The sequence below is a fragment of the Chiloscyllium punctatum genome, chromosome 11 (genome assembly GCF_047496795.1).
Source record: "Chiloscyllium punctatum isolate Juve2018m chromosome 11, sChiPun1.3, whole genome shotgun sequence".
NCBI classification, from domain to species: Eukaryota; Metazoa; Chordata; class Chondrichthyes; order Orectolobiformes; family Hemiscylliidae; genus Chiloscyllium; species Chiloscyllium punctatum.
In genome coordinates this window covers 16,353,728-16,377,619 of record NC_092749.1, presented here as the reverse complement: position 1 = coordinate 16,377,619, position 23,892 = coordinate 16,353,728, and the positions used below count along the sequence as shown (strand labels likewise).

The 23,892-nt window shown below is 41.1% G+C and overlaps 1 protein-coding gene across 4 annotated transcripts in view; it reads right to left on the bottom strand.

Moving 5' to 3' along the window:
* Window positions 1–6,793: 6,793 nt before the first annotated feature.
* map3k21 (mitogen-activated protein kinase kinase kinase 21) overlaps window positions 6,794–23,892 on the bottom strand; it is a 93,747-nt gene continuing 76,648 nt past the window's right edge. For 2 of the 4 annotated variants that reach the window (XM_072580367.1, XM_072580368.1), the window contains exons 7-11: window positions 17,554–17,676; window positions 15,467–15,620; window positions 14,037–14,137; window positions 9,732–10,511; window positions 6,794–9,043 (exon numbers count right to left, since the gene is read on the bottom strand). In XM_072580367.1, coding sequence (XP_072436468.1) covers window positions 8,607–9,043; window positions 9,732–10,511; window positions 14,037–14,137; window positions 15,467–15,620; window positions 17,554–17,676 — 1,595 coding nt within the window. In that variant the 3' untranslated portion in view covers window positions 6,794–8,606. The remainder of the gene's footprint in view (window positions 9,044–9,731; window positions 10,512–14,036; window positions 14,138–15,466; window positions 15,621–17,553; window positions 17,677–23,892) is intronic. The other 2 variants (XM_072580369.1, XM_072580370.1) reach the window with 1 other exon arrangement.

The window sequence follows — 23,892 nt, the reverse complement described above, 5'->3', positions numbered from 1 at the left end:
ACTCCCACTCCAAGTAAAGATGATTTGATTTAGAGAACTTACAAAGGAACAAGTAGCATACAGAAGATATTGCATTGTCCCAGACTCTCCTCCTAATTCAAACCCTCCAGTCCTGGTAAATCTCTTCTGGACCCCTTTCCAGTTTAATACCACCTTCCTATTACCAAAACTAGATACAGTACTTCAGAAGAGGCCTCCCCAATATCCTGAACAACCCTCACATGACATCCCAACTTCTATATTCAAACATCTGAACAATGAAGGCAGGTGTGCCAAATGCCTTTGTAACCACCTTATCTATGTTTTTACCTAAAAGTGAGTTTTTATTTAGGAGGTTGACCATTGACTCCTTCCATTCTGTAAGCTCCAACTTATAGAAGAACAAAGAAAATTACAGCGCAGGAACAGGCCCTTTGGCCCTCCAAGCCTGCGCCAAGACAGATCCTTTATCTAAATCTGTTGCCTATTATCTAAGGATCTGTATCCCTTTGCTCCTTGCCATTCATGTACCTGTCTAGCTATTGTGCCTGCCTCGACCACCTCTGCTGGCTTTTCCATTTACTGTATAGTTTGCTCTTGAATTGGATCTTCCAAAATGCATCACCTCACATTTGCCTAGATTGAACTCCATCTGCCATTTCTCTGCCCAAATCTCCAATCTATCTATATTCTGCTGCATTGTCCCCTTCAATATCTGCTGCTCCACCAATCTTAGTGTCATCTACAAACTTGCTCATCAGACCACCTATACCTTTTTCAAATCACTTATGTGTATCACAAGCAAGTGGTCCCAGCACAGATCCCTATGGAACACCACTGGTCACAGGTCTCCATTTTGAGAAACTCCCATCCACCACTACTGTCACCTGTTGCCCAGCTAGTTTTCTATCCATAAGCTAGAACACCCTGGACATGCGACTTCACCTTCTCCATTAGCCTACCATGGGAACCTTATCAAACACCTTACTGAAGTCCATGTATATGACATCTACAGCCCTTCCCTCAATCAACTTTGTCACTTCCTCAAAGAATTCTATTAAGTTGGTAAGACATGACCTTCCCTGCACAAAACCATTTGCCTGTCACTGACGAGCCCATTTTCTTCCAAATGGGAATAGATCCTATCCCTCAGTATCTTCTCCAGCAACTTCCCTACCCCTGACATCAGGGTCACCGATCTATAATTACCTGGATTATCTCTGCTACTATTTACAAAATTTTCAAATGAGAAATATTTTGCCAGCTTATGGAATCAAAGGGATAGCAGAAAATCTAAAATCATTAGCCTTACATAAATGGTAGGTTCTTATGTCAATCAAGACCACACCTTCTCCAGGTCAGAAATGTCAATCAAGATCACCTATTCAATTTTCAAGTTGAACTTGAATCCACAACTTAAGCTGATCACCTGGGTGCAAGTGACCATCTAACTACAGAAACGAATACTTAAATTTTATCCTGGCCAGGAAGAAAATACTGAACTTTTTTTTTGAAAGACAAGGGGAAAGAATTAAAGCAATCAACCAGGCCATTCACCCATCCTAGATTAAAACACTTTTCATCTCAATCAAGAGTAAAATTCCATTGTCTTATCCTCAGCAGAAAACAAGTAATTGGAATAAAACACTGAACAAGTTACTGAAAAACTGGTTTTATTAAAATTGATGTGCTTCTTGCATTGGTCAAAACATGCCAAAATTCTGTAGAGCACAATTATCTCTCACAAATAACCTCTTTGCAGAAAGTGATGCAGTGATTTTTCTTCCTCAACAGTAGCATGGGTGCCAACTATGACGTAAAATACAAAAAACAATTTATAGCTAAAGAAAAATATTCAGTAGTATACACATCCCCATTAATTTGTACTGTAACAGTGTTAACACTCTATTCCAAACAGCACCCGTGATACAAGTAAAACTGACAAGCAGAGCATACTGTCCAATTTCATCCATACCATCTGTGCCAATAATTCAGTTTACATGATCCACATAACAAAGGAATACTTGTAATTTAAATATCTTTTCCTTTAAGAAAAAAATACACATGGGCACCTTGACCAGAGGTGGATGTATGTAGTGTATTGCAGAAACCCAAAAAGTAAGTTGACTTGCAATACAAATGTAATGGGCTATTTAACCCAAATACTTTACAGCTGGTAATTCTTTTGTTAGAATGTGCAGATTGACTCTTAGCGTAAGTCAATCAGGGTATGCACAGTAAGATGGCAGCAGAATATAGAGTCCTTCAATAGAATAGTACATTGTACCATTTGGTCCATTACCTAGAGTGGTAACATGCATTAAACAAAGCTTCATCCAATACAGCATCCTTTTCAATCAAAATCAGTGAGTTTTTGGTTGCAACTCACCGTAATTAATCAAAATAGAATTTAAGGCACAGAAACAACGTAGTCATATATCAACCTTTCAAAACACCAGCCCAGCATCAGGGAGGGGTAACACCCAGAACAGGCAGGATTTCTTTCCCAATAAAAACAACTTAAGGTTAATACTGTATTTTTGTATTTAAGCACTAATTTATTTTAAATTAAGGGCTGTGGGGAAAACAGAGAAAGGGAAGCTCAGTGACAAATAGAAAGGTCTCATTTGCCCCTTCAACCATAACCTGATCCTACAAACAAAGGTAGGCTGGAGAAGGACGTTCGTGGAAGTAACAACAATGATACTTTGTTCTGCAGTAATGATGACATGATAGAATCATAAACAGTTCAGTTATTTGATATGGGATCAATGGGCCATGCAGTGGAAAGATTGTTCAATCCACATTCCCTAGCTTAAGTTTGCGTTGTCTTTGTGTGTTGAGTTTAAAGGATCTGGCCCAGAAGGTTGGTGACAATGAAATGGGGAGTGAAAAGGCTGTGGTTAAAACTTTTATAAAAATTAGTCATTCAAAATGTTTCATTTCAAAATAGAAAAGCCAGAATTGTGAGCTGGGGTGTTTTATACTATAGTATCACTGGCAGCATCAGACTGCCTTGTTTTCCAGTCAAACCATTGTAAACATTTACTAGATTTTAAAAAATCCAAATACATAAGCTCATTTCCAGTCATAACTTAGTTTAAAAAATTGTATTGAGTGATCCTTATAGTGACCCCATCTTCAATTTCTCTGTCGAAAACGGATTACATTCTTCAAACATAATTCATTTAATAGGGCAATAATCAGACTTTATACTTATCTTTCATTAAGAATGGCCCAAGTTCTTACGTTAATTTTGTTGCCAAAGTTATTGTGAACAGCAAGATAATTTTTAAGGTGCGGAATTCCAGTTTGATCTCATCTTATTTGATAAGAATACTAGAGCTAGGTAATAGCATCTTCATTTGTTCTTGTGGGCACGGAATATTCCTGACAAATAGGTTCCATGGAGACTAGCTGCCTGAGAATGTTGCACACGTGAGTTCACGAGGCAAGTTTTAGTCAAACAAAAAAGGCGTGACAGCCAAGCCCATGGTTTTCACCCTACTAATACTTGTCATAACTACTGAGGCCTACACGGATTTAATTAAACAAACAGTATTCAATGATGAAAGTATCACTTTTGGTTCAAAATAAACTTTAACATTTTGTTCCTTATTTAGGGAAAAAACTAATGGACAGTACCAATCATTTAGTGCAGTTCATACTACACATTGAGATAATTAACATTATAGTAACCCCTGTTTACCCATTTAATCTTAAAATTTGATCAAAGTGATTCAGGAGAATAGGAAGCACCCATTTATCTAAAAGGAAGTGTAAATTTGAATTGGGTGTCACTCGTACAGCCAGCATTTACTGCCCATTCCTAACTGTTCAAAGGGCAGTTAAGAGTTAACCCCATTGCTGTAGCTCTGGAGCGGCATGTAGGCCACACTCAGTATGATGGCAGATTTATCTTCGTAAAGGATGTCAGTGAACCATGTAGATTTTTAACTGGTGAGTATTTCACCAGACGTTCAATGCATTCAAATTTTATCAACTGCCAAGGTGAGATCTGAATCCTTGTCCCCAGACGTTATCCTGGGGTTCTGGATTATTAGCCCAGTGACATTACCATGCCACCACCTACTTACTCCATGACGTGATCTCCTTAACTAATGGAAAAGGATTGAGAGACAGAATGATACATCCGAGTTCTCACATTCCTATCACTGACCGGCTGCACTAAATAAAAGAAAGAGATTTCAATTTTTACCCACATTAAACAATGGTAATAATGAATGATCAAGACTCATTTAATGGTTCATTTTTAGATTAAACTGTTCAATGGAATTCTTTGCAATTGATATCATGATTTACTTTTTTTTCAAAAAAGAGCTTTCATATCAAAGTTATGTTTAGAAGAGGGAAACAAAATGGGCTATACACATACTCTGATGCTGAGCTTCTCAAAGGTCTCCCGTTAGCCTTTGTTGGGATTCAGCATGGACCAAGCCCGCTTGGCAAAATATAAAACAAGTTCTTATTTAATACCTAAGACTTTACATAAATATTATTCAAAGTTTCAAACTGCAGTAAAAATACAACTAAACAAATATATAAAGCAGCATCTTCAAGTGAAAAGACCTTTGACAGATGATTTACATAGTGGTACAAATAGCTTCCTTATTTTACTGAAAAATAATAGCACAAGTAAATTGTATGATTCGAGTAGTAAAAGTCAGAATCAGTCTCTGTGCAGCAATTAATGCTTTTAAAAATAAACTAGGATTGTATTTGAACAGAGGTAAAAGACAATACTCCATCAACAACCAGTTGTTTAAAAAGCTTAGCTAGTTTTAAAATACAGAATAACACTGGCAAGATGAATCAGTTGGATTACATAACAATGTTCCATTCTCTAAATTATAATCTTGTACTTATTGGATAAGTTTAAACAAAAAAAAAATCCGGTGTTTAAAAAGATTCACCCTTAGAAATCTCATTTGCTACTGGATCCTCTTGCTTTCCCCAGTTATTAAGGGCCACTGGAATATGTACAAAAGGGTATAATTTAAAACTGATTTTTGCAACAATAAGGCAGGCACAATTAACAGGGGTACAAGTTATACTGACTTTTTAAAAAAACTATAAACCACTATATTCTTTATGACTCATTTCAAATAGGAAGCAAACCCCATTGCTATGATGTCACTTCATTTTGCAAACATTCAAATTGCTGGATACACATCATTCACATAAATGCTCTTTTGCTGTGTATGATTCAGTACATGGAAATAATCCTCATGCAGGTCAACTGAAAGTCAACATTGCTCCTTTCAGCAGTCTGGAAGGTTGGTTGGTTTGGGGGGTGTGGGGGAAAGAGAAAGGGAAGGTGGGGTGGCCTTTTCTTTTGATGGTACCTAGAGTCACACTCAGTCCTGACCTGAAGCACCAAGCAACCTAACCAGCTCAAAACACCAACAACATTGTCAAAGGAGCTCATGATACTAAAGAAATGCATCTTCTGCTATGATAGAAAATGTCTTTTTTAAGCTTACCAAATCAGTACAATCTGAATGATAATAAAAGGAACACTTCTGAAAAAAAGCTGACTCTCCATCGTGTACTCAATCAGGACAAATGCAAGAGTGCCAAATTTCACAGAGGGAAACAATTTATAATGTAAAAAAGATATTGATTGTTTGCAAGTTGACACCAAATCAGCATCATTTTTTCCAGCTGAAATTTGGCATTCTTGTATTTGTCCTGATGAGTGAGAGATGAAAAGCTTTGACAGTATATCTTTTCTTTCAGCAATACCAGCTCTGTACTTCCAAATCTGAACTAAAAAAAACTCAGCTAAATCCAGACCTTAACTGCAGGGGTGGCCTTTGTTCAGTACTTTGGGATTTAGTAAGATGTACTTCAGTTCAGTCCCTGGTTGTGCAATGTCCAGGGTTGACCATCTACTTGGAAAAAATGGAAATACCTTCAAAATATGGTAATGAAGCAGTTGTATTTGAATAAACATGTTGCATCACTATGAAAAAACCATACAACTCTGAGGGGAATTACTGCTCAAAAGGAACTTGGAATAACATTCCACTGTGCCCTGAAGCATCTAGTTCATGAAAGGTCTTAATAAGGCAACTAGGTTTTGGAATACATCTAAAAGATATACAGCACAAAAAGCATCAGTGTTCAAATTGGTCAAGAGATTTGTAAAGATTACGTCTGCAACAAATGTTGCACGTAAATTCACTTTTCAAGGAAATTTGTCACAAGTTGAAAACTAGCAGCAGAATAATTAACATACGCTAATGTGCTTTGTTTTCAAAGTTAAATCTGCTTAGTGGAGCACTGCAGTATTAACAGAATAGATTCAAAAATCACAACACTAGGTTATAGTCCAACAGGTTTATTTGGAAACACTAGCTTTCAGAGCGCTGCTCTTTCATCAGGTGGTTGTAGAGTATGAGATCGTAAGACACAGAATTTATAGCAAATGTTTACAGTGTGATGTAACTGAAATTATGTTGAAAAAGATCTGGATTGTTTGTTAAGTCTCATCTTTTAGAATGAACATGTTGGTTTCAGTTCTTTCATATGTAAATTGCAGAACTTTCATAAAAGTTACATTCTCAAGTGAACTTTAACAATTGGTGTCATGTATTATCTGGGCCAACATGACACCAATTGTTAAAGTTCACTTGAGAATGTAATTTTTATGAAAGTTCTGCAATTTACATATGAAAGAACTGAAACCAACATATTCATTCTAAAAGATGAGACTTAACAAACAATCCGTCTTTTTCAATATATAATTTCAGTTATATCACACTAAACTTTTGCTATAAATTCTGTGCCTTACGATCTTATACTCTACAAGCACCAGATGAAGGAGCAGCGCTCCGAAAGTTAGTGCTTCCACATAAATCTGGTGTTATGTGATTTTTTACTTTGTACATACCAGTCCAACACCAGCATCTCCAAATCAGAATAGATCAAGTTAACAGGAAGGCAAATAAAGGTGATGTGATCACTCTGCATAAGCTTTTCATATAAGCCTTCTCCCCCAGCCCTCTCTCAAATTCAGGATGCACTGTAAGAACAGTATCAACTCATTACAGTGTTTGTAGCTTTTACTGTGGTTATGAGCAGTAAAATTAGTTTTAAAAATCATTGGATTGTGACATTGAATATACATTCACTCCAATTTTCTGAATTTAACTTCAAAAAAATTGAGCCCTTAATCCTACAGTATGTCAATTATATCAAAGTCCTCTTAAGTTTCTTCAGAAATAGGTATAGTTCTTTAGAAATTGCTCGAAATTAAAACTTTAGATCTAAGTAGCAATGTTCAGTCAATGCTCAAAATGACTATATAATGTATAAATGCAACAAAGCTTTAGTGTCCCTTCGGTGGTTTACAGAGTGCAATTATTTCCCCATCTCTAGTTATCCTTTCTTGAAGGTGTCTGTACCTTCAGTGGGATACAGTTCTGTGGGCATCTGACACACATATTCCTTTGTCTAATATGCCATAATTTTGGTCTGAACCAAGTGTTAGTGCTGACAGGCCATCTGACTGCAAGGACACAATATTGCAACGTTCACACTCGGCAATTTAGTGTGAAGTGCAAAGCCGGGGTGCCACTGTCTTCTGGTGCACCCCTAACTGCCAATGCTGAAAGTAGTTAACTCAGTAGAGACCAGGAAAACAACCCGAGACGTGGCTAGGCTCTGTGGCTCAGTAGAAGAACCTCAAGCCCCAAAGCGCTTTAAAGGGAAGAGTTGCGTTTGGTGGGGAGTGGGGGGGAAAGAGGGCACTCGGCCAATTAATTTTTTTAAGAACATGGTCATTGACAATCTGAGCAATAGGGCAGTTTCATAAGCCTCTGGTCTTCATGAGCATCTTGTTAATCAAATGTGGTGAAAACTGCAGCATTTAAATTGATTTTGCATAGTGACGGTTACAAAAATAGACTTTGAGAAGGTAACGATATGGAGGGACAGTAAAAAGGACACTCACTGTGTCAGAGAAATAAAGTGTTCAGATTGAGAGTAAGAAGCTAAGTTATTCATAAACAGTCAATTATGGGTATAAAAGATCTCGCAGCACATTGGAGGTTCAATGCAAAAAAGATTAATGAGTTGTTTTTTAAGCAAATGACAAAATACCTGATTAGACTTACAATTTAAATATGCAATGGACTTGTAATGACCTCAGATACATTTTTGTTGTGTTCAGAACATTCAAAGTGCAATACACCAAGAGCCAAATGCCAAACTGATATTCCAGTTTCACATGCAGCAGATCGATCTCTTGTTTGTCAGCAACATGCACTTGTTTTACCAAATCTGAGAGCCAGAATTAGGCGCAGGATTAGACCATCTTTCTGTACCTGTGACCCAAGATCAAAAATCCTGCTTGGGTCCAAGAATTGAGAGTCAGGTATTAACAAAGAGGACAGTAGTGAGATGATACTTTTCATCTGTTCTGATCAGATGCAACCCCATGGACGTACAGTTACAAAAAAAAAGTGTCACACGACACCTGAAACAAATTACATTCTGTTCACATTTCTTTTTCCAAATGTGGTTCATTGCATTCATAGATGTTTGCTCCCAAATCATAAAAAGGGAATGTTTGCATGGTCTTGTATCCTAGGCAGTGAGTGCTAAGACAGAAACTCTTTCTCCAGTTCAAAGCCACTTGGTCTGCTCGGCTTGGATTCACTTTTGCAGAGGGGTACTGTGCCATCCTGGCTCTGGCCTTCCATGTCCATGTCTAGTAGAGAGCAGGCACCAAAGCGCAAACTGGGTTGGCATTCAGTAGTAAGAGCTATGTCTGAACTAGTCACTATTACATCTCCTGTGCTTTCTAATGACTCATCTTGGCCTATCAACTGAGACACGAGTCGCCAGGGGTCCATTCTTATTCGGGACAAAGAAGGCCGAGGCCTTGGTACCACGTCACCAGATTTTGGTCTCTCTGGTGTTGCGTCCCTTTTTGGGGTTCTTCGTCTTCCAGACATTGGATAAATGGTTCTGGGATCTGGAAGACGTGGGAACTCTGATGATTCTCTATGAGGACTGGAGTCAGAATCTCCATTGGCTAAAAAGAGAAATAAAGAGAAAATAATGGTTTCACAATCATCCGAAGTAATGAACCCGTCTCTTAATAGTTGTCAATCATATAGTACAATTTAACATGCTGATTTTTGTCAGACACATAACATAGAAAAAAACTTGAAAAATGACAATAACACTGCCCAATAAATAGAACAGATTTGGAAATTCAGAGCCCATCAATTAAGGTAGCATTTTACAGCACAAAAGCACACCTTCATCCCCCTCCAAGTAATGCAGTGGTCTCGTTATGATGCAAGGATATTTGCTGCTCGTGCCCTCCTTGTGAACCATGTGCTGGTTATTCATATTTCTAGGTCTTCATTCATTGCCCTTCTTAAATGGTGGCTGCTGACTTATTTAATGGCATTCCCTTCCCTTTGCATGCTCTCCAGCAATGAAGGCAAGGGTGTCAATATCTAATTGCAAGTTTCACTCATGTTCTACTGAAGTACAATCTCTTTACAGAATATCAATCCTTCAGAGAGGTTTCTGTTTCTCTCAGTGAGACACATATGTTTGCCTCTGATTTATGCAATTAAAATCAGTTGCAGAATGGGGAATTCCAAATGTAAATTGACATCCCCTCATTCGTGGTACAGCCTTCCAGGTCAGAGGAACTGAAAAAGACCTGTGGTTGGAAATGTGGCCTTGGACAAGAAAGAAAAACTTACTGGCTGGGCTTTCTTCTGATGATAACTGGCCATGGCGGGTTACATTGGGGTTAGCAGCTCCCTTTTCTGGTGTTGCACTGGATTCATTCTGACACATAAAAACTAGTGCATCTGAGTCCGATAAAGGAGATTCATCCAGATCCTTATGTACTCCATTCACAGAACCATTTGGAGGATTGTCAGTCAAGAATTCTGGTCTATGGGGGACAGTGTTCGGTGTGACAGGCATGTTATAAATGGATGTATCCTCACTGTCTGATCGGAGCAAGGACCTTGTGGAATTACATTTGGATATGGAAGACATTGACAAAAGATTAACAGCATGGGAGTTTAGTGAGGGAATGTTTGTCTCTTCCTTCTTGGAGACTGTCCTGTTGGGAGGACTTGTGCTTCTGCGGAACCTGCTGGTTCTCTGAAAGAGGCCTTCCTTTTTCTTCTTCTCCTCTTTGATCTCAATTTCCTCTGAAGCCTGTGATTTATTCACTTCTCTGACATCAAATCCCAAGGCCACAGATGCAAGCAGCACAGCACACCCGTACAGTACCATATCAGTTTTCTTCCTCTGTGTTAATCGCTTCAGGCTGTTTGTGGGAGTGACCTGTGGGGTGCTGTTGGCTGAACTGATGGGTGTCACCTCCTCCTGACTTTCACTGCCAGCATCTCCCTCTCCCTGATGATCTTTGCGAAGAGGTAGATCAATATACACCTGGTTAGGTAATTTGGACTGCTTTGGTCGATTTTCATAGTCATCAGCTGCTCGTGTCTGTTCAGAAGTGCTACCTGTTGGTAAAACAGTCAGATAAGTTACCACTTCAACCAGAACCCCTCATACTTGCATCTTGCAGCTCTATAAGACTTTGGTTAGGTCAAACTTAAAGTCTTGCATTCAATTCCAGTCGCCACATTACAGGAAGTATGTGGAGGCTTTGGAGAGGGTGCAGAAGGGGTTTACCTGGATACTGCTTGGATTAGAGGGTATGAACTGTCAGGAGAGGTCAGAAAAACTTGAGTTGTTTTCTCTTGAGTAGTGGTGGCTAACAGGACATTTGATAGAAGTCTATAATATTATGAGATACATAGATTGGGTTGATGGTCAGAATCTTTCTCCCCCAGAGTTGAAATGCCTAATACTAGGGGGCATGCATTTAAGGTGAGAGGAGGAAAGTTCAGAGGAGAAAGTTGTGAGTGGCAAGTTTTTTTTTTAAACACAGAGTGATAGGAGTCTGAAACATGCTGCTAGGGTTGGTGGAGGAAGCAGATATGACAGGGACGCTTAAGCAATGTTTAGGTAAGCACATAAATATGCAAGAAATGGAGGGATATGGACCAAGATCAGGCGTAAGGGATTAGCTTGAATTGGCATCATGTTTAGCAGAATATTGTGGGTTAAAGGGCCTGTTCCTGTGCTGTACTGTTCAATGTTCTTCCAGTGAAGCTAATAGGCTTCTGTTCATTCTTCAAAAAATAATCCATGACTAGGTTCCACGCCCCAGGACACAATGCTCCATAATGCGGGTAAGTGGAGTTGAAATGCCCATCAACCATGATTGAATGGTGGAGTGGACTCGATGGGCCGAATGGCCTTACGTCCGCTCCTATGTCTTATGGTTTTATAATGATGACAGGGTGACCACCTGGGATATTTCCTAAGGGAACTGCCCAAATTTGAAGTCAACAACGGGCCTAAATCTACGGGCAACCCCAGGCAATGCAAAATAGAGTTAAAAATAAACATTCTTTTCCTCAGCTAAAGTAATTCACTATAGTATGGGAACATTTAAAAAAAAAGCTTCTGTTTTGTCAAATTGTATCAAAGATTTAGCTAGCCCTACAAAGCATCAGCTGCTAATTGTGCTCAGTCAGTTGAGTACAGTTTGTGGGCGGCACGGTGGCACAGTGGTTAGCGCTGCTGCCTCACAGCGCCAGAGACCTTGGTTCAATTCCCGCCTCTGGCGACTCTGTGTGGAGTTTGCACATTCTCCCCGTGTCTGCATGGGTTTCCTCCAGGTGCTCCGGTTTCCTCCCACAATCCAAAAATGTGCAGGTTAGGTGAATTGACCAAGCTAAATTGTCCGTAGTGTTAGGTGAAGGGGTAAATGTAGGAGTATGGGTCTGGGTGGTATACGCTTCGGTGGGTCGGTGTGGACTTGTTGGGCCGAAGGGCCTGTTTCCACACTGTGAGTAATCTAATCTAATCTAATCTACAGTCAAGGCCATTGTAGAGGCAGTGCAATTGGTTTCAATGCCCCCAGGCTAGGGACAGATTGCCTTTTCGGAATATGGACATCTAGCTAACATTTTTCAAAAAGATTTAGCCCATGATTTGCTTCTGCTAGGGGGTCAAATAGCCTGGATGGTTCCTGTTAAAAGGTAGCACAGTAAAGAAATAGTGGCAGAAATTTCAGGAGGTAGTCATAAGACAGACAAATATGTTCCATTGAGGAAATAAAGGCATTACGACAATGCACCATCTGTAAATAGGTCAGTGAAATTTAAGAGACTATTGTACAATACCACAAAGATTAGAGTTATGTCAGAAGATTGGACAGATTCTTTTCAAAAAATGACAAACAAATATTGAGTGAGAAAATAGAATGAGAATAATTTAGCTAGAAACATGAAAACACTAACTGTTTCCAAAGGTATTTAAAAATATAAGTCAATTGAGTGCTGGTTCCTTAGATGATGAACATGGCAAATAATGGGAGACGAGGAAATGCAGAAGCGTTGAACCAGTAGCTTATGCTTGTCTTCACTGTAGAAGACATAAAACATAAGAATACTTACCTTTTGACAATCAATGGTGTTACCAGCACTGAATCCCCCACTATCAACACCTTTGGGGGTTACCATCGACCAGAAACTCAATTGGACTCACCACATAAACACAGTGGTTACAAGAGTAGGTCAGAGGATATGAAAACCAAGGTGAGTAACTCAGCTGCTGACTCCCCCAAAGCCCATCCACAATGTACAAGGTACAAGTCAGGAGTGCGATTGAATACTCCCCACCTGCCTGGATGGGTACAGCTCCAAAAAACTCTCAAGAAGCTTAACATCATCCAGGACATAACAGGCTGCTTGACAGGCACCACATATTACTTAATTGAAAATAGATTGCAGAACTCAAGATTACAGAGGGATCATATGTATGAAACACAGAAGTTAAAATGCAGTTACAGCTCATGCTTAGTAAGGTGAATAGAATATTGGCATTTATTGTGTGAGGGTTGACAGATTTTTAATCTGTAAATGAATCAAGGGTTATTGTGAAAAGGCTGGAAAGTGGAATTGAAGGGTATTAGATCAGCCATGATCTCATGAAACGGTCTATTTTTCCTCCTATGTTGTAGGATCTCAAGGAAGCAGAATATAAAAGGTACATAAGTGTTACTGCAGCTGCACAGGCACCTCATTAACTGCATCTGGAATTCTGGTATCCTTACTGAAGAAAGAATTGAGGGGATTAAAAATTAAGGTTCTCCCACTATATGATGGACCAGGCTCAAAGTTTCAAATTGCCTATTCCTGCAACTAATTCACATGTACACCGAAAAGGCTCAGATTAGAATGATGGCCACATGAGAGACAGAGAGGATTTTTACATTTGGATAATCAGACAAATCACAATTAAGAGCAGAAGCCTGTAGTATCAACACCAATTCTACCTCTTCCAATTGACAGATTACTGACTGTGAATGAAACTGGTCTGCATCGATTTTATTTATAAAGTGTCAACTACATATGTCAGACATGACTTAATTAAGAGAATTTTCTGCTCCAAGTTAAGTCGCACTCCAGGGCTTGAACACACAAATCAAGGCCAACACGGGGGGGGGGGGGGGGGGGGGGGGGGCGGCGGCGGGGGAGAGCGCTACATTGTCAGAGCTGTTTACTTTCAGGTAAGAGATTAGATCAAGACTCCATCTCCCTACTTGGTTGTATGTAAAGATCCAATGGCATTATTTCAAAGAGGAACAGAGCAACAATACCAATGTGTCCTGGCTAATATTTATCCCTTAACCAACATCATAGAAATTGATTATTTAGACACTATCACGCTGCTGTGAATGGGAATTTCTTGCATGCAAATTAATTTTCAGGTTTACTCCATTACAACAGTAACTATACTTCAAAGATGGTTGTAAAACATTTTGAGATGTCCATTGGTGATGAAATATCCAAATCTTTATTTCCACTATTACACCTATGAATCATGAACTTTCTTTACTCACTCCAAATAGCTGGTAAAATTACTCTCAGAATGAAAAATGTTCAACAATAAAGTCTGGTAAAAATTCATACCATGGTCTGTAACATTTGCAAAAACTGAGGTTAGAGGTAAAGTTGGAGTCTTCAACAAACTTGTAGACCATGGGTTGTTTCCATCTGACAAAGGCCTTGTCCTAAGATTTAAAACAAAAATAATTTTGTATGATCTTATTTCTCATGACATTCTATGTTCCATCCTTCCTTCCTCTATTCCACACACACAGACAGACAGACACAATGCCAGCAAAAACCAAGAAAATGAAGACAATACAGAACCAGAACATTCTCATAAGAAATCCATGAGGTGGGGTGGGAATAAATTTAGGCTCAAACTCAGGGCTGATCACTTTTCTGCAGGGTACTAAAGCAGACAAGCATACAGCCGAGTTTGAAAAATAATGAGACAAAATAAAGCACAGAAAGGCCAGAGTTGGCTTTTAGTTCAGTTTTATAGCTTCCTCTCTCTATCACCAAAGTTAGGGAATTAGTCTAAGGTTCTTGGAAGTTAAAACTTTCAGTTATCATTTAAGTTACTTCCATGTATGTATTTGATCTTCTCAAAAATGAAGTGGATAACTGAGAGTCTTTAAATAGTAAACTTTTTATTGAATCAATAGCACAGCTCCAACCTCTAACGTGCACATTCTGTTCCATGTGCATAAACCACTGAAGGTGGCAGAGCAGGCTGAGTGTGTCTATAGCTTCTTTTGCTGTATAAATAGGGTATAGCATCAAAAACAAGGAAATTATGTTAAACCTATACAAGATACTGGTCTGGCCTCAACTTCTGGTCACCACACTTGAGGAAGGGTGAAGGCATTGGAGAGAGTGCAGAAAAGTTTCACAGAAGTAATTCCAGAGTCAAGGAACTTCAGTCATGTGAATAGCTTGGGGAAATTGGGACTATTCTCCTTTATGGAGAACCGAAGGTTGAGACATTTATAGAGGTATTCAAAATCATGAACTGTGTAGATTGGAAGAAACTATTCCCACTGGTAGAAGAATTAAGAATCAGGGAGCACAGATTTCCATTGTTGATCACTATTTTGTGGTGGCCCCTCCAAAATATGTGCATGGTGATTGGGTAAATGTGGACTCAAGCATAATTGTTGTGCGCTCCACGGTCAATCTGAAATATAAAGTTCGTCTTAAAATGGTAACCATACAAACTATCGCTTGTTGTAAGAACCCATTTAGTTCACTGCATCCTTTCAGGAAAAAAAATCTGTCAGTCTTACCTGGTCTGGCCTACATGCAACTCCAGCACCACAACAATACAGTTGACTGTTAATTAACCTCTGAAATGGCTTAGCAAGCTACAGAGTTCATGGACAACAAATTTTGGCCTCGACGTGAACATCCACGTTTCATAAAAAAAGCCCGCCAACGCTCAGTTTAGGCATATGAATAATGAATGGCTATTGGAAGACTGCCATGGAACCACTCCACCTTTGAGCACGTACCTTTCCTCACAGCTGGCTCGCTCTTTTGTTTGCATAGAACTAGGTCCCCAAGTTCGCCCCTTCTTTTTGCAAGCTTTCTGCACTTCTTCATCATAATCTTCTTGTCGGTATATGGTGCTTTTACCCCAGGTTCTATTGCTCTCATCAAGGGTAACTGAACAAAGTATAGTAAAAATCACAAGTTTTACAGGTAATCCAAGAGTGTACAGAACATGGGAATTCACCCCTGCAGGGTCACAGTATTTGTCAGTTGGACTTAAAAGCTAAATACAAAGCAAGGCTCAATCAGGCACCATAGAAAGCAACAGATCACGAAGGCCACATAATCCCACCAGAAAAGATCCAAAAGTTAAAAATTTTTGCTGCAATGATTGCTAAATAGACCCAAGAGCAAAGAAGGAACAGCCAAGCTGCAGCAGCAAACCAATAGTGACAGGAGCCAAACTCGCTGATGAGAGAAAAAGTTAGTTCAGTTTGTCAATTGACAGATGTCTAACAATAGGCAGATTTAATCTTTAATGCACTGTTCAGTGGTGAATGCCCCAGAGTCAGGTTGCCAAAATATAAAAGCATTCACTTCAAAAGGAATGAAGTCAAGGATGACGAAAGGTCAGTTCATTTACCCATTCATCTCATATTAACTTTTGAAACAGTATCTAATTGTACTTTGATTAACTCCAAAGTTTTTTGTTTCTGTTAACTTGCTTGGTAGATCATTCCGAACTTTCATCGCTCAAGGGGGCTGATAGAAATACATCTATTAAAATGATCAAACTATGTGAAAGTACCATGGAGCAGACTGTGAGAAGAATTTAAATGTATTTTAATAATTAATATTGTTGACATTTTGTTTTGAGAGTTTTGAGAAGATTTGTAGCTCAGGTTGAGGTTTTGGATGTAGGTTTGCTCGCTGAGCTGGAGGGTTCATTTCCAGACGTTTCGTTACCTTACTAGGTAACATCTTCAGTGGACCTCAGGCGAAGCAATGCTGAAAATTCCTGCTTTCCATTTACATTTGGTTAGATTACTTACAGTGTGGAAACAGGCCATTCGGCCCAACAAGTCCACACCGACCCTCCAAAGAACAACCCACCGAGACCCATTCCCCTACGTTTACCCCTTCACCTATCACCACAGGCAATTTAGCATGGCCAATTCACCTAACCTGCACATTTTTGGACTGTGGGAGGAAATCGGAGCACCCAGAGAAAACCCATGCAGACACAGGGAGAATGTGCAAACTCCACACAGTCGCCTGAGGAGGGAATTGAACCCAGGTCTCGAGCACTGTAAAGCAGCAGTGCTAACCACTGTGCCGCCCATGTGCGTTTGGGCTTCTTTGGGTTGGTGATGTCATTTTCTGTGGTGAAGTCACTTCCTGTTCCTTTTCTCAGGGGGTGGTAGATGGGGTCTAACTCAATGTGTTTGTTGATAGAGTTCCGGTTGGAATGCCATGCTTCTAGGAATTCTCGTGTGTGTCTTTGTTTGGCTTGTCCTAGGATGGATGCATTGTCCCAGTCGAAGTGGTGTCCTTCCTCATCCATATGTGAGGATATCAGTGAGAGAGGGTCATATCTTTTTGTGGCTAGTTTGTTTTGTTGCACTTTCTCACCTTGCTTTTTCACTTGGTAACTGTCAATACCAACTTAGCATTAGATCGACAGCCAGATGTTCCAAGGACTGGTTATGTTTTGAAGGTAGCAGGAAGTACCAGTGCTATCTAGCAGCTTGACTGAACTGAGAGGAGGCAAGCTGAATTGTTTCACCCTGAAAGTCAATTAGCTCATTACAAACTGACATGTTCAAACTGCACAACAAATGGGGAGGAGATGAGAGATTTTGTTTTTGTGCCAATGAAAATAGAGAGAGAGAGAGATATGAAAAGTGGGCTGCTGATTCACTGTCACTCTTTTGACACTAACATGCAGGCAAAATGATCCCCAGACTCTGAAGTGAATGCCTAAACACTATTGAAAACATGACACAACTGAAAGAATTGGTTTGAATGCTTCAAAAAGAACACCGCTGAACAGTGCAATATGGGACACAAAGGTGTATTGCCTCCTGATGTAACACAAACGCCTTGCCTTTTGTCTTAGCCCTACTGAGGAATTTGCTTGTATATTCACATGCGATATCGACATCCTGTTGGTATACATATATGCTGTTGCGGTGGCCAATGGAATTGACAGCATCTGTTTTGGAGCTCACTGAGGAAAATAAACAAAATAGGGGAGGGTAGTGGAGGGGAAACAGCTGTCTGTTTTAGGTTAAGTACAATTTGAAGTTCTGTTATTTGCGTGCAGATCTTTAAGAAAAAATATTGAGAATGGCAATTTACAATAATCATTTGTAACAGAAACAATACAGCACTAGGGCCATGGTGGCAAAGTGAAATTGCCACTGGACTATTGAACAGGAGGCCCAGGCTTATGCCCCTGAGCTCAAATTCCATCAGAGCAGCTGGTGGAATTTAAATTCAATCAACAAATCAGAAACATGAAGCTAATCGATGCTAAACTGGGACTTATCAAACTGTCATCCGTTGTATTATGCCTTTTAGGGAAGGAAAACTGCTATTTATATTCAATCTAGTCTACATGTAAATACAACAAAGAATTGCAGATGCTGAAGATCTGAAATTAAAACAAATTGCTGGAGAGACTCAAAACACTAACTCTGCTTTCTCTCCACAGATGCTGCATGACCTGCTGAGTTTCTTCAGCAATATCAGTTCTTGTTTCTGGTCAACATGTATTTGGCTCTTAACTGCGCTCCAAAATGGCCTCACAAGCTACTAAGTGCAAGAGTGTTTTTTGACAGGCAACAAATCTTGGTCTTGTTGGGCAGTGTCCACATCCCACAAAACAATAAGGAAGAAATACATTGTTTTGATAACTGGTTAATCTGTGGTAATTTCAACCCTTTCTCTAAAAGTTCAAGTTCTGATTCTCAATTGCACAAACATTGGCCATTCTCTGCTATTTCTTCTAAAGTTAGTGAGCATCTATGCATTAGCCATGGAATCCTAGTCCTATTCTCATCACAGGGGAGATGGTGGCATAATGGCAATGTCACTGGACTTATGATCTAGAGAGCCAGGCTAATGTTCTAGGGACAGCAGCTGATGGAACTTCAATTCATGTTATTAATTGAAAGCTAATCTTAGCAATGGTGCTGTGAGGCTAATCATTTACAGACAAATTTGATTAATATTTTTGAGGTAGTGACCAGGTAGTTTATATGGGTTTCAGCAAAGCCTTTGACAAGGTCCCACATGACAGACCGATGGAAGCACATGGGATCGAGGGTAACGTGGCAAGTTGGATCCAAAACTGGCTTTGTGGCAAGAGAGAGGTGATGGTATAAGGCTGTTTGTGTGACTGGAAGCTTGTGTTCAGTGTTGGGTCCCCCATTGTTTGTGATGTAAAAGGTAAAGTTGCCACAGTCTGACAAGACCAGAGGGTTGGCTCTCTCATTAGAGACATGGCTGGTAGTGATTTAAGGTCTGAGGTGAGCAGAGAGGTTGAGGAGGGGAGCTTTTCATGGTAATCTCAGTTGGTGCAGGAATTGTATGTCAGTGTTTCAAGGGGAAGTAATACCATTTACTGTATGCTTTCCTTCTACATCAGACATTCCAAAATGCATTACTTTGCATTTGTCCAGATTAAATTCCATCTACAATTTCTCCCGAGTTTCCAGCGGACCTTTATCCCGCTGTATGCTCTAACAATCCTTACTATCTGCAGCTCCCCCAACCTCTGTGCCATATGCAAACTTACTAATTAGGCAAAAGTGAGGACTGCAGATGCAGGAAATCAGAGTTTAGAGTGGTGCTGGAAAAGCACAGCAGGTCAGGCAGCATCAGTGGAGCAGATAAATCGACGCTTCAGGCAAAAGCCCTTCATCAGGACTGAAGGCAGGGAGCCTCCAGGGTGGAGAGATAAATGGGAAGGGGGTGGGGCTGGGGCAAAGGTAGCAAAGGGTACAATAGGTGGATGGGGATGGGTATGAAGGTGATAGGTCAGAGCGCAGGGTGGGAGAAGGTAGCAAAGAGTACAGTGGGTGGATGGGGATAAAGGTGATAGGTCAGAGAGGTGGGTGGGGGAAGGTAACAAGGAGTACAATAGGCGAACGGGGATGTGTTCTGTGGTAGAACTGATCCTCCTGGGAGCAGATCTGGCAGAGGCAGAGGAATTGGGAATACGAGATAGCATTTTTGCAGGAGGTAGGGTGGGAAGAGGTGTAATCCAGGTAGCTGTGGGAGTCAATGGGTTTATAAAAAAATGTCAGTGTCAAGTCGGTTGTCATTGATGGAGATGGAGAGGTCCAAGAAGGGGAAGGAGGTCCCCAACAGTATCCTTCCACTGACACTCTCATTCGTTTGTCTGAACTGGTCCTCACCCTTCACAATTTCTCCTTTGAATCCTCCCACTTCCTCCAGACCAAAGGGGTAGCCATGGCCACCCTTATAGGCCCCAGCTATGCCTGTCTCTTTGTCCGGTATTTAGAACAGTCCATCTTCTGTAGTGACAACTGCACCACTCCTCACCCCTCCCTCCGCTACATTGATGACTGCATTGGCGCCACCTTGTGCTCCCGCGAGGTGGTTGAGCAATTCATCAACTTCACCAACACATTCCACCCAGACTTTAAATTCACCTGGACCATCTCTGACACCTCCCTCCCCTTCCTGGACCTCTCCATCTCCATCAATGATGACTGACTTGACACTGACATTTTTTTTACAAACCCACCAACATCCACAGCTACCTGGATTACATCTCTTCCCACCCTACCTCCTGTAAAAATGCTATTTCATATTCCCAATTCCTCTGCCTTATCTGCTCCCAGGAGGTCCAGTTCCACCACAGAACACACCAGATGGCCTCCTTCTTTAAAGACCACAATTTTCCTTCCCACGCTGTTGAAGATGCCCTCCAACGCATCTCATCCACATCCCACACCTCCAACTGTAACAAGGACACTCCCCGGTCCTCACCTTCCACCCCACCAACCTTCGCATAAACCGGATCACCTGCTGACATTTCCGCCATCTCCAAACGGACCCCACCATCAGGGATATATTTCCCTCCCACCCCTTTCTGCTTTCCTCAAAGACTGTTCCCTCCGTGACTACCTGATCAAGTCCATGCCCCCCAACAAACCAACCTCCCATCCTGGCACCCTCCCCTGCCACCGCCAGAATTGCAAAACCTGCGCCCACACCTCCCCCCTCATCTCCACCCAAGGCCCCAAAGGAGCCTTCCACATCCAAAGTTTCACCCGCACATCCACCAATGTCATTTATTGTATCCGTTCCTCCCGATGCAGTCTCCTCTACATTGGGGAGGCTGGACGCCCCATCGCAGAGTGCTTTAGGGAGCATCGCCAGGACACCCGCACCAATCAATCCCACCGCTCCGTGGCCCAACGTTTCAATGCCCCCCTCCCACTCTGCTGAGGACATGCAGGTCCTGGGCTTCCTCCACTGCCGCTCTCTCACCACACATCACCTGGAGGAAGAATGCCTCAGCTTCCGCCTCGGAACACTTCAACCCCAGGGCATCAATGGGGACTTCACTAGTTTCCTCATTTCCCCTCCCCCCACCTTACCCCAGTTCCAACCTTCCAGCTCAGCACCATCCTCATGAACGGTCCTACCTGCCAATCTTGCTTCCCACCAACCCGCACCACCCTCCTCTCTGACCTATCACTTTCATCCCCACCCCCATCCACCCACTGTATTCTTTGCTAACTTCTCCCACCCTCCACCCCCCTTCCATTTATCTCTCCACCCCGGAGGCTCCTTGCCTTCAGTCCTGAAGGACTTTTGCCTGAAACATTGATTTTCCGGCTCCTCGGATGCTGCCTGACCGACTGTGCTTTTCCAGCACCACTCTAAGCTAAAAACTTACTAATTTGACTACAGACATTCTCTTCAAAATCATTTATACACATTAAACATCAGGGGTGCCAGTACTGCAACCTGTGGAATACCACTGGTCACACATCTCCAGTCAGACAAACATCCTTCTATCTTTTGTATGACTAAGCCAGTTCTGTTTCCACATTATCAGTCCACCCAGCTTTCATGTAACCACTGTATCAGCCTGCCATGATGGACCTTGTCAAAGGTCTAGCTAAAGTACACATAGACAACATCCACTGCTCTGCCCTCAACCATCTTTGTCACTTCCTCAAAAAATTTAATTAAGTCTGTGAGACAAGACCTCCCTTGCACAACGCCATGTTACTTGTTGCTAACAAGGTCCTTGATAAGTATGTACCAGTGAGGCAGGGAGGAAGCTGTCGAGCGTGGGAGCCGTGGTTTACTAAGGAAGTTGAATCTCTTGTCAAGAGGAAGAAGGCAGCTTATGTAAGGATATGATGTGATGGCTCAGTTAGAGTACTTGAGAGTTACAAGTTAGTCAGGAAAGACCTAAAGAGAGAGCTAAGAGGAACCAGGAGAGGACATGAGAAGTCACTTGCAGTTAGGATCAAGGAAAACCCTAAGGCTTTCTATTGGTATAACAGGAATAAAAGAATGACTAGAGTAAGATTAGGGCCAATCAAGCATAGTAGTGGGAAGTTGTGCGTGGAATCAGAGGAGATGGGATGTGCTAAATGAATACTTTTCATCAGTATTCACACTAGAAAATAAAACACAATGTGGTCAAGGAGAATACTGAGATACAGGCTACTAGACTAGACAGGATTGAGGTGCATAAAGAGGAGGAGGTGTTAGCAATTCTGGAAAGTGTAAAAATAAATAAGTCCCTGGAACAGGTGGGATTTATCCTAGGATTCCCTTGGAAGCCAGGGAGAAGATTGCTGAGCCTTTGGCTTTGATCTTTATGTCGTCATTGTCTCCAGGAGTAGTGCCAGAAGACTGGAGGATAGCAAATGTTTTTCCCTTTTTCAAGAAGAGTAGAGACAACCCTGGAAATTATAGACCTGTGAGCCTTACTTCAGTTGTGGATAAACTATTGGAAAGGGTTATAAGAAATAGGAATGAGTTGATTAGGGATAGTCAACATGGTATGTCATGCTTCACAAACCTTATTGAGTTCTTTGAGAAAGTGACCAGACAGATGGATAAGGGTAAAGCATTTAATGTGGTGTATATGGATTTCAGTAAGGCATTTGGTAAGGCTCCCCATGGTAGGCTATTGCACAAATTACGGAGGCATGGGATTGAAGGTGATTTAGCAGTTTGGATCAGAAATTGGCTAATTGAAAGAAGACAGAGGATGGTGGTTGATGGGAAATATTCATCCTGGAGTTTAGTTACTAGTGCAATACCACAAGGATCTGTTTTGGTTCCACTGTTGTTTGTCATTTTTATAAATGACCTGGATGAGGGCATTGAAGGATGGGTTAGTAAATTTGCGGATGACTCTAAGGTCAGTAGAGCTGTGGATAGTGACGAAGGATGTTGCAGGTTACAGAAAGACACAGATAAGCTGCAGAGGTGGGCTGAGAGGTGGCAAATGGCGTTTAATGCAGCAAAGTATGAGGTGATTCACTTTGGAAGGAGTAACAGAGTACTGGGCTAATAGTAAGATTCTTGGCAGTGTAGATGAACAGAGAGATCGCTGTATCCAGGTACATAGATCCTTGAAAGTTGCCACGCAGGATGATAGAGTTGTTAAGGCATACAATGTGTTAGCTTTTATTGGTAGAGGGATTTAGTTTCAGAACCATGAATCATGTTGCAGCTGCACAAAACTCTGGTGCGGCTTCACTTGGAGTATTGTGTACAGTTTTGGTCACTGCATTATAGGAAATGTAGAAGCTTTGGAAAGGGTTTAGAGGAGATTTATGAGATGTTGCCTGGTATGGAGGGAAGGTCTTATGTGGAAACGCTGAGGGACTTGAGACAGTTTTCATTTGAGAGGAGGTTGAGAGGTGACTTGATTTAGACATATAAGATAATCAGAGGGTTAGATAGGTTGGTCAGTGAGTGCCTTTTTCCTCAGATGGCGACGGCTAGCACGAGGGACACAGCTTTAAATTGAGGGATGTTAGACATAGGATAGATGTCAGAGATAGTTTCTTTACTCAGAGTAGTAATAGGGGCATGGGATACACTGCCTGCAACAGTAGTAGACTGACCAACTTTAAGGGCATTTAAATGGTCATTGGATAGACGTATGGAGGAGAATGGAATAGTGTCAGTTAGACGGGCTTCAAATTGGTTCCACAGGTCGGTGCAACATCGAGGGCTGAAAGGCCTGTACTGCGCTGTAATGTTCTATAACAAGTCCATATTCTTCCAAAAGTGAGTAAATCCCATCCCAAGAATCTTCTCCAATAATTTCCTCTGACTAAAGCTCACGAACCTGTACTTTCTGGATTAACCCTGTTGGCCTTCTTAAACAAAGGAACAACATTGGTTATTATTCTCCAGTGCTCAGGAACCT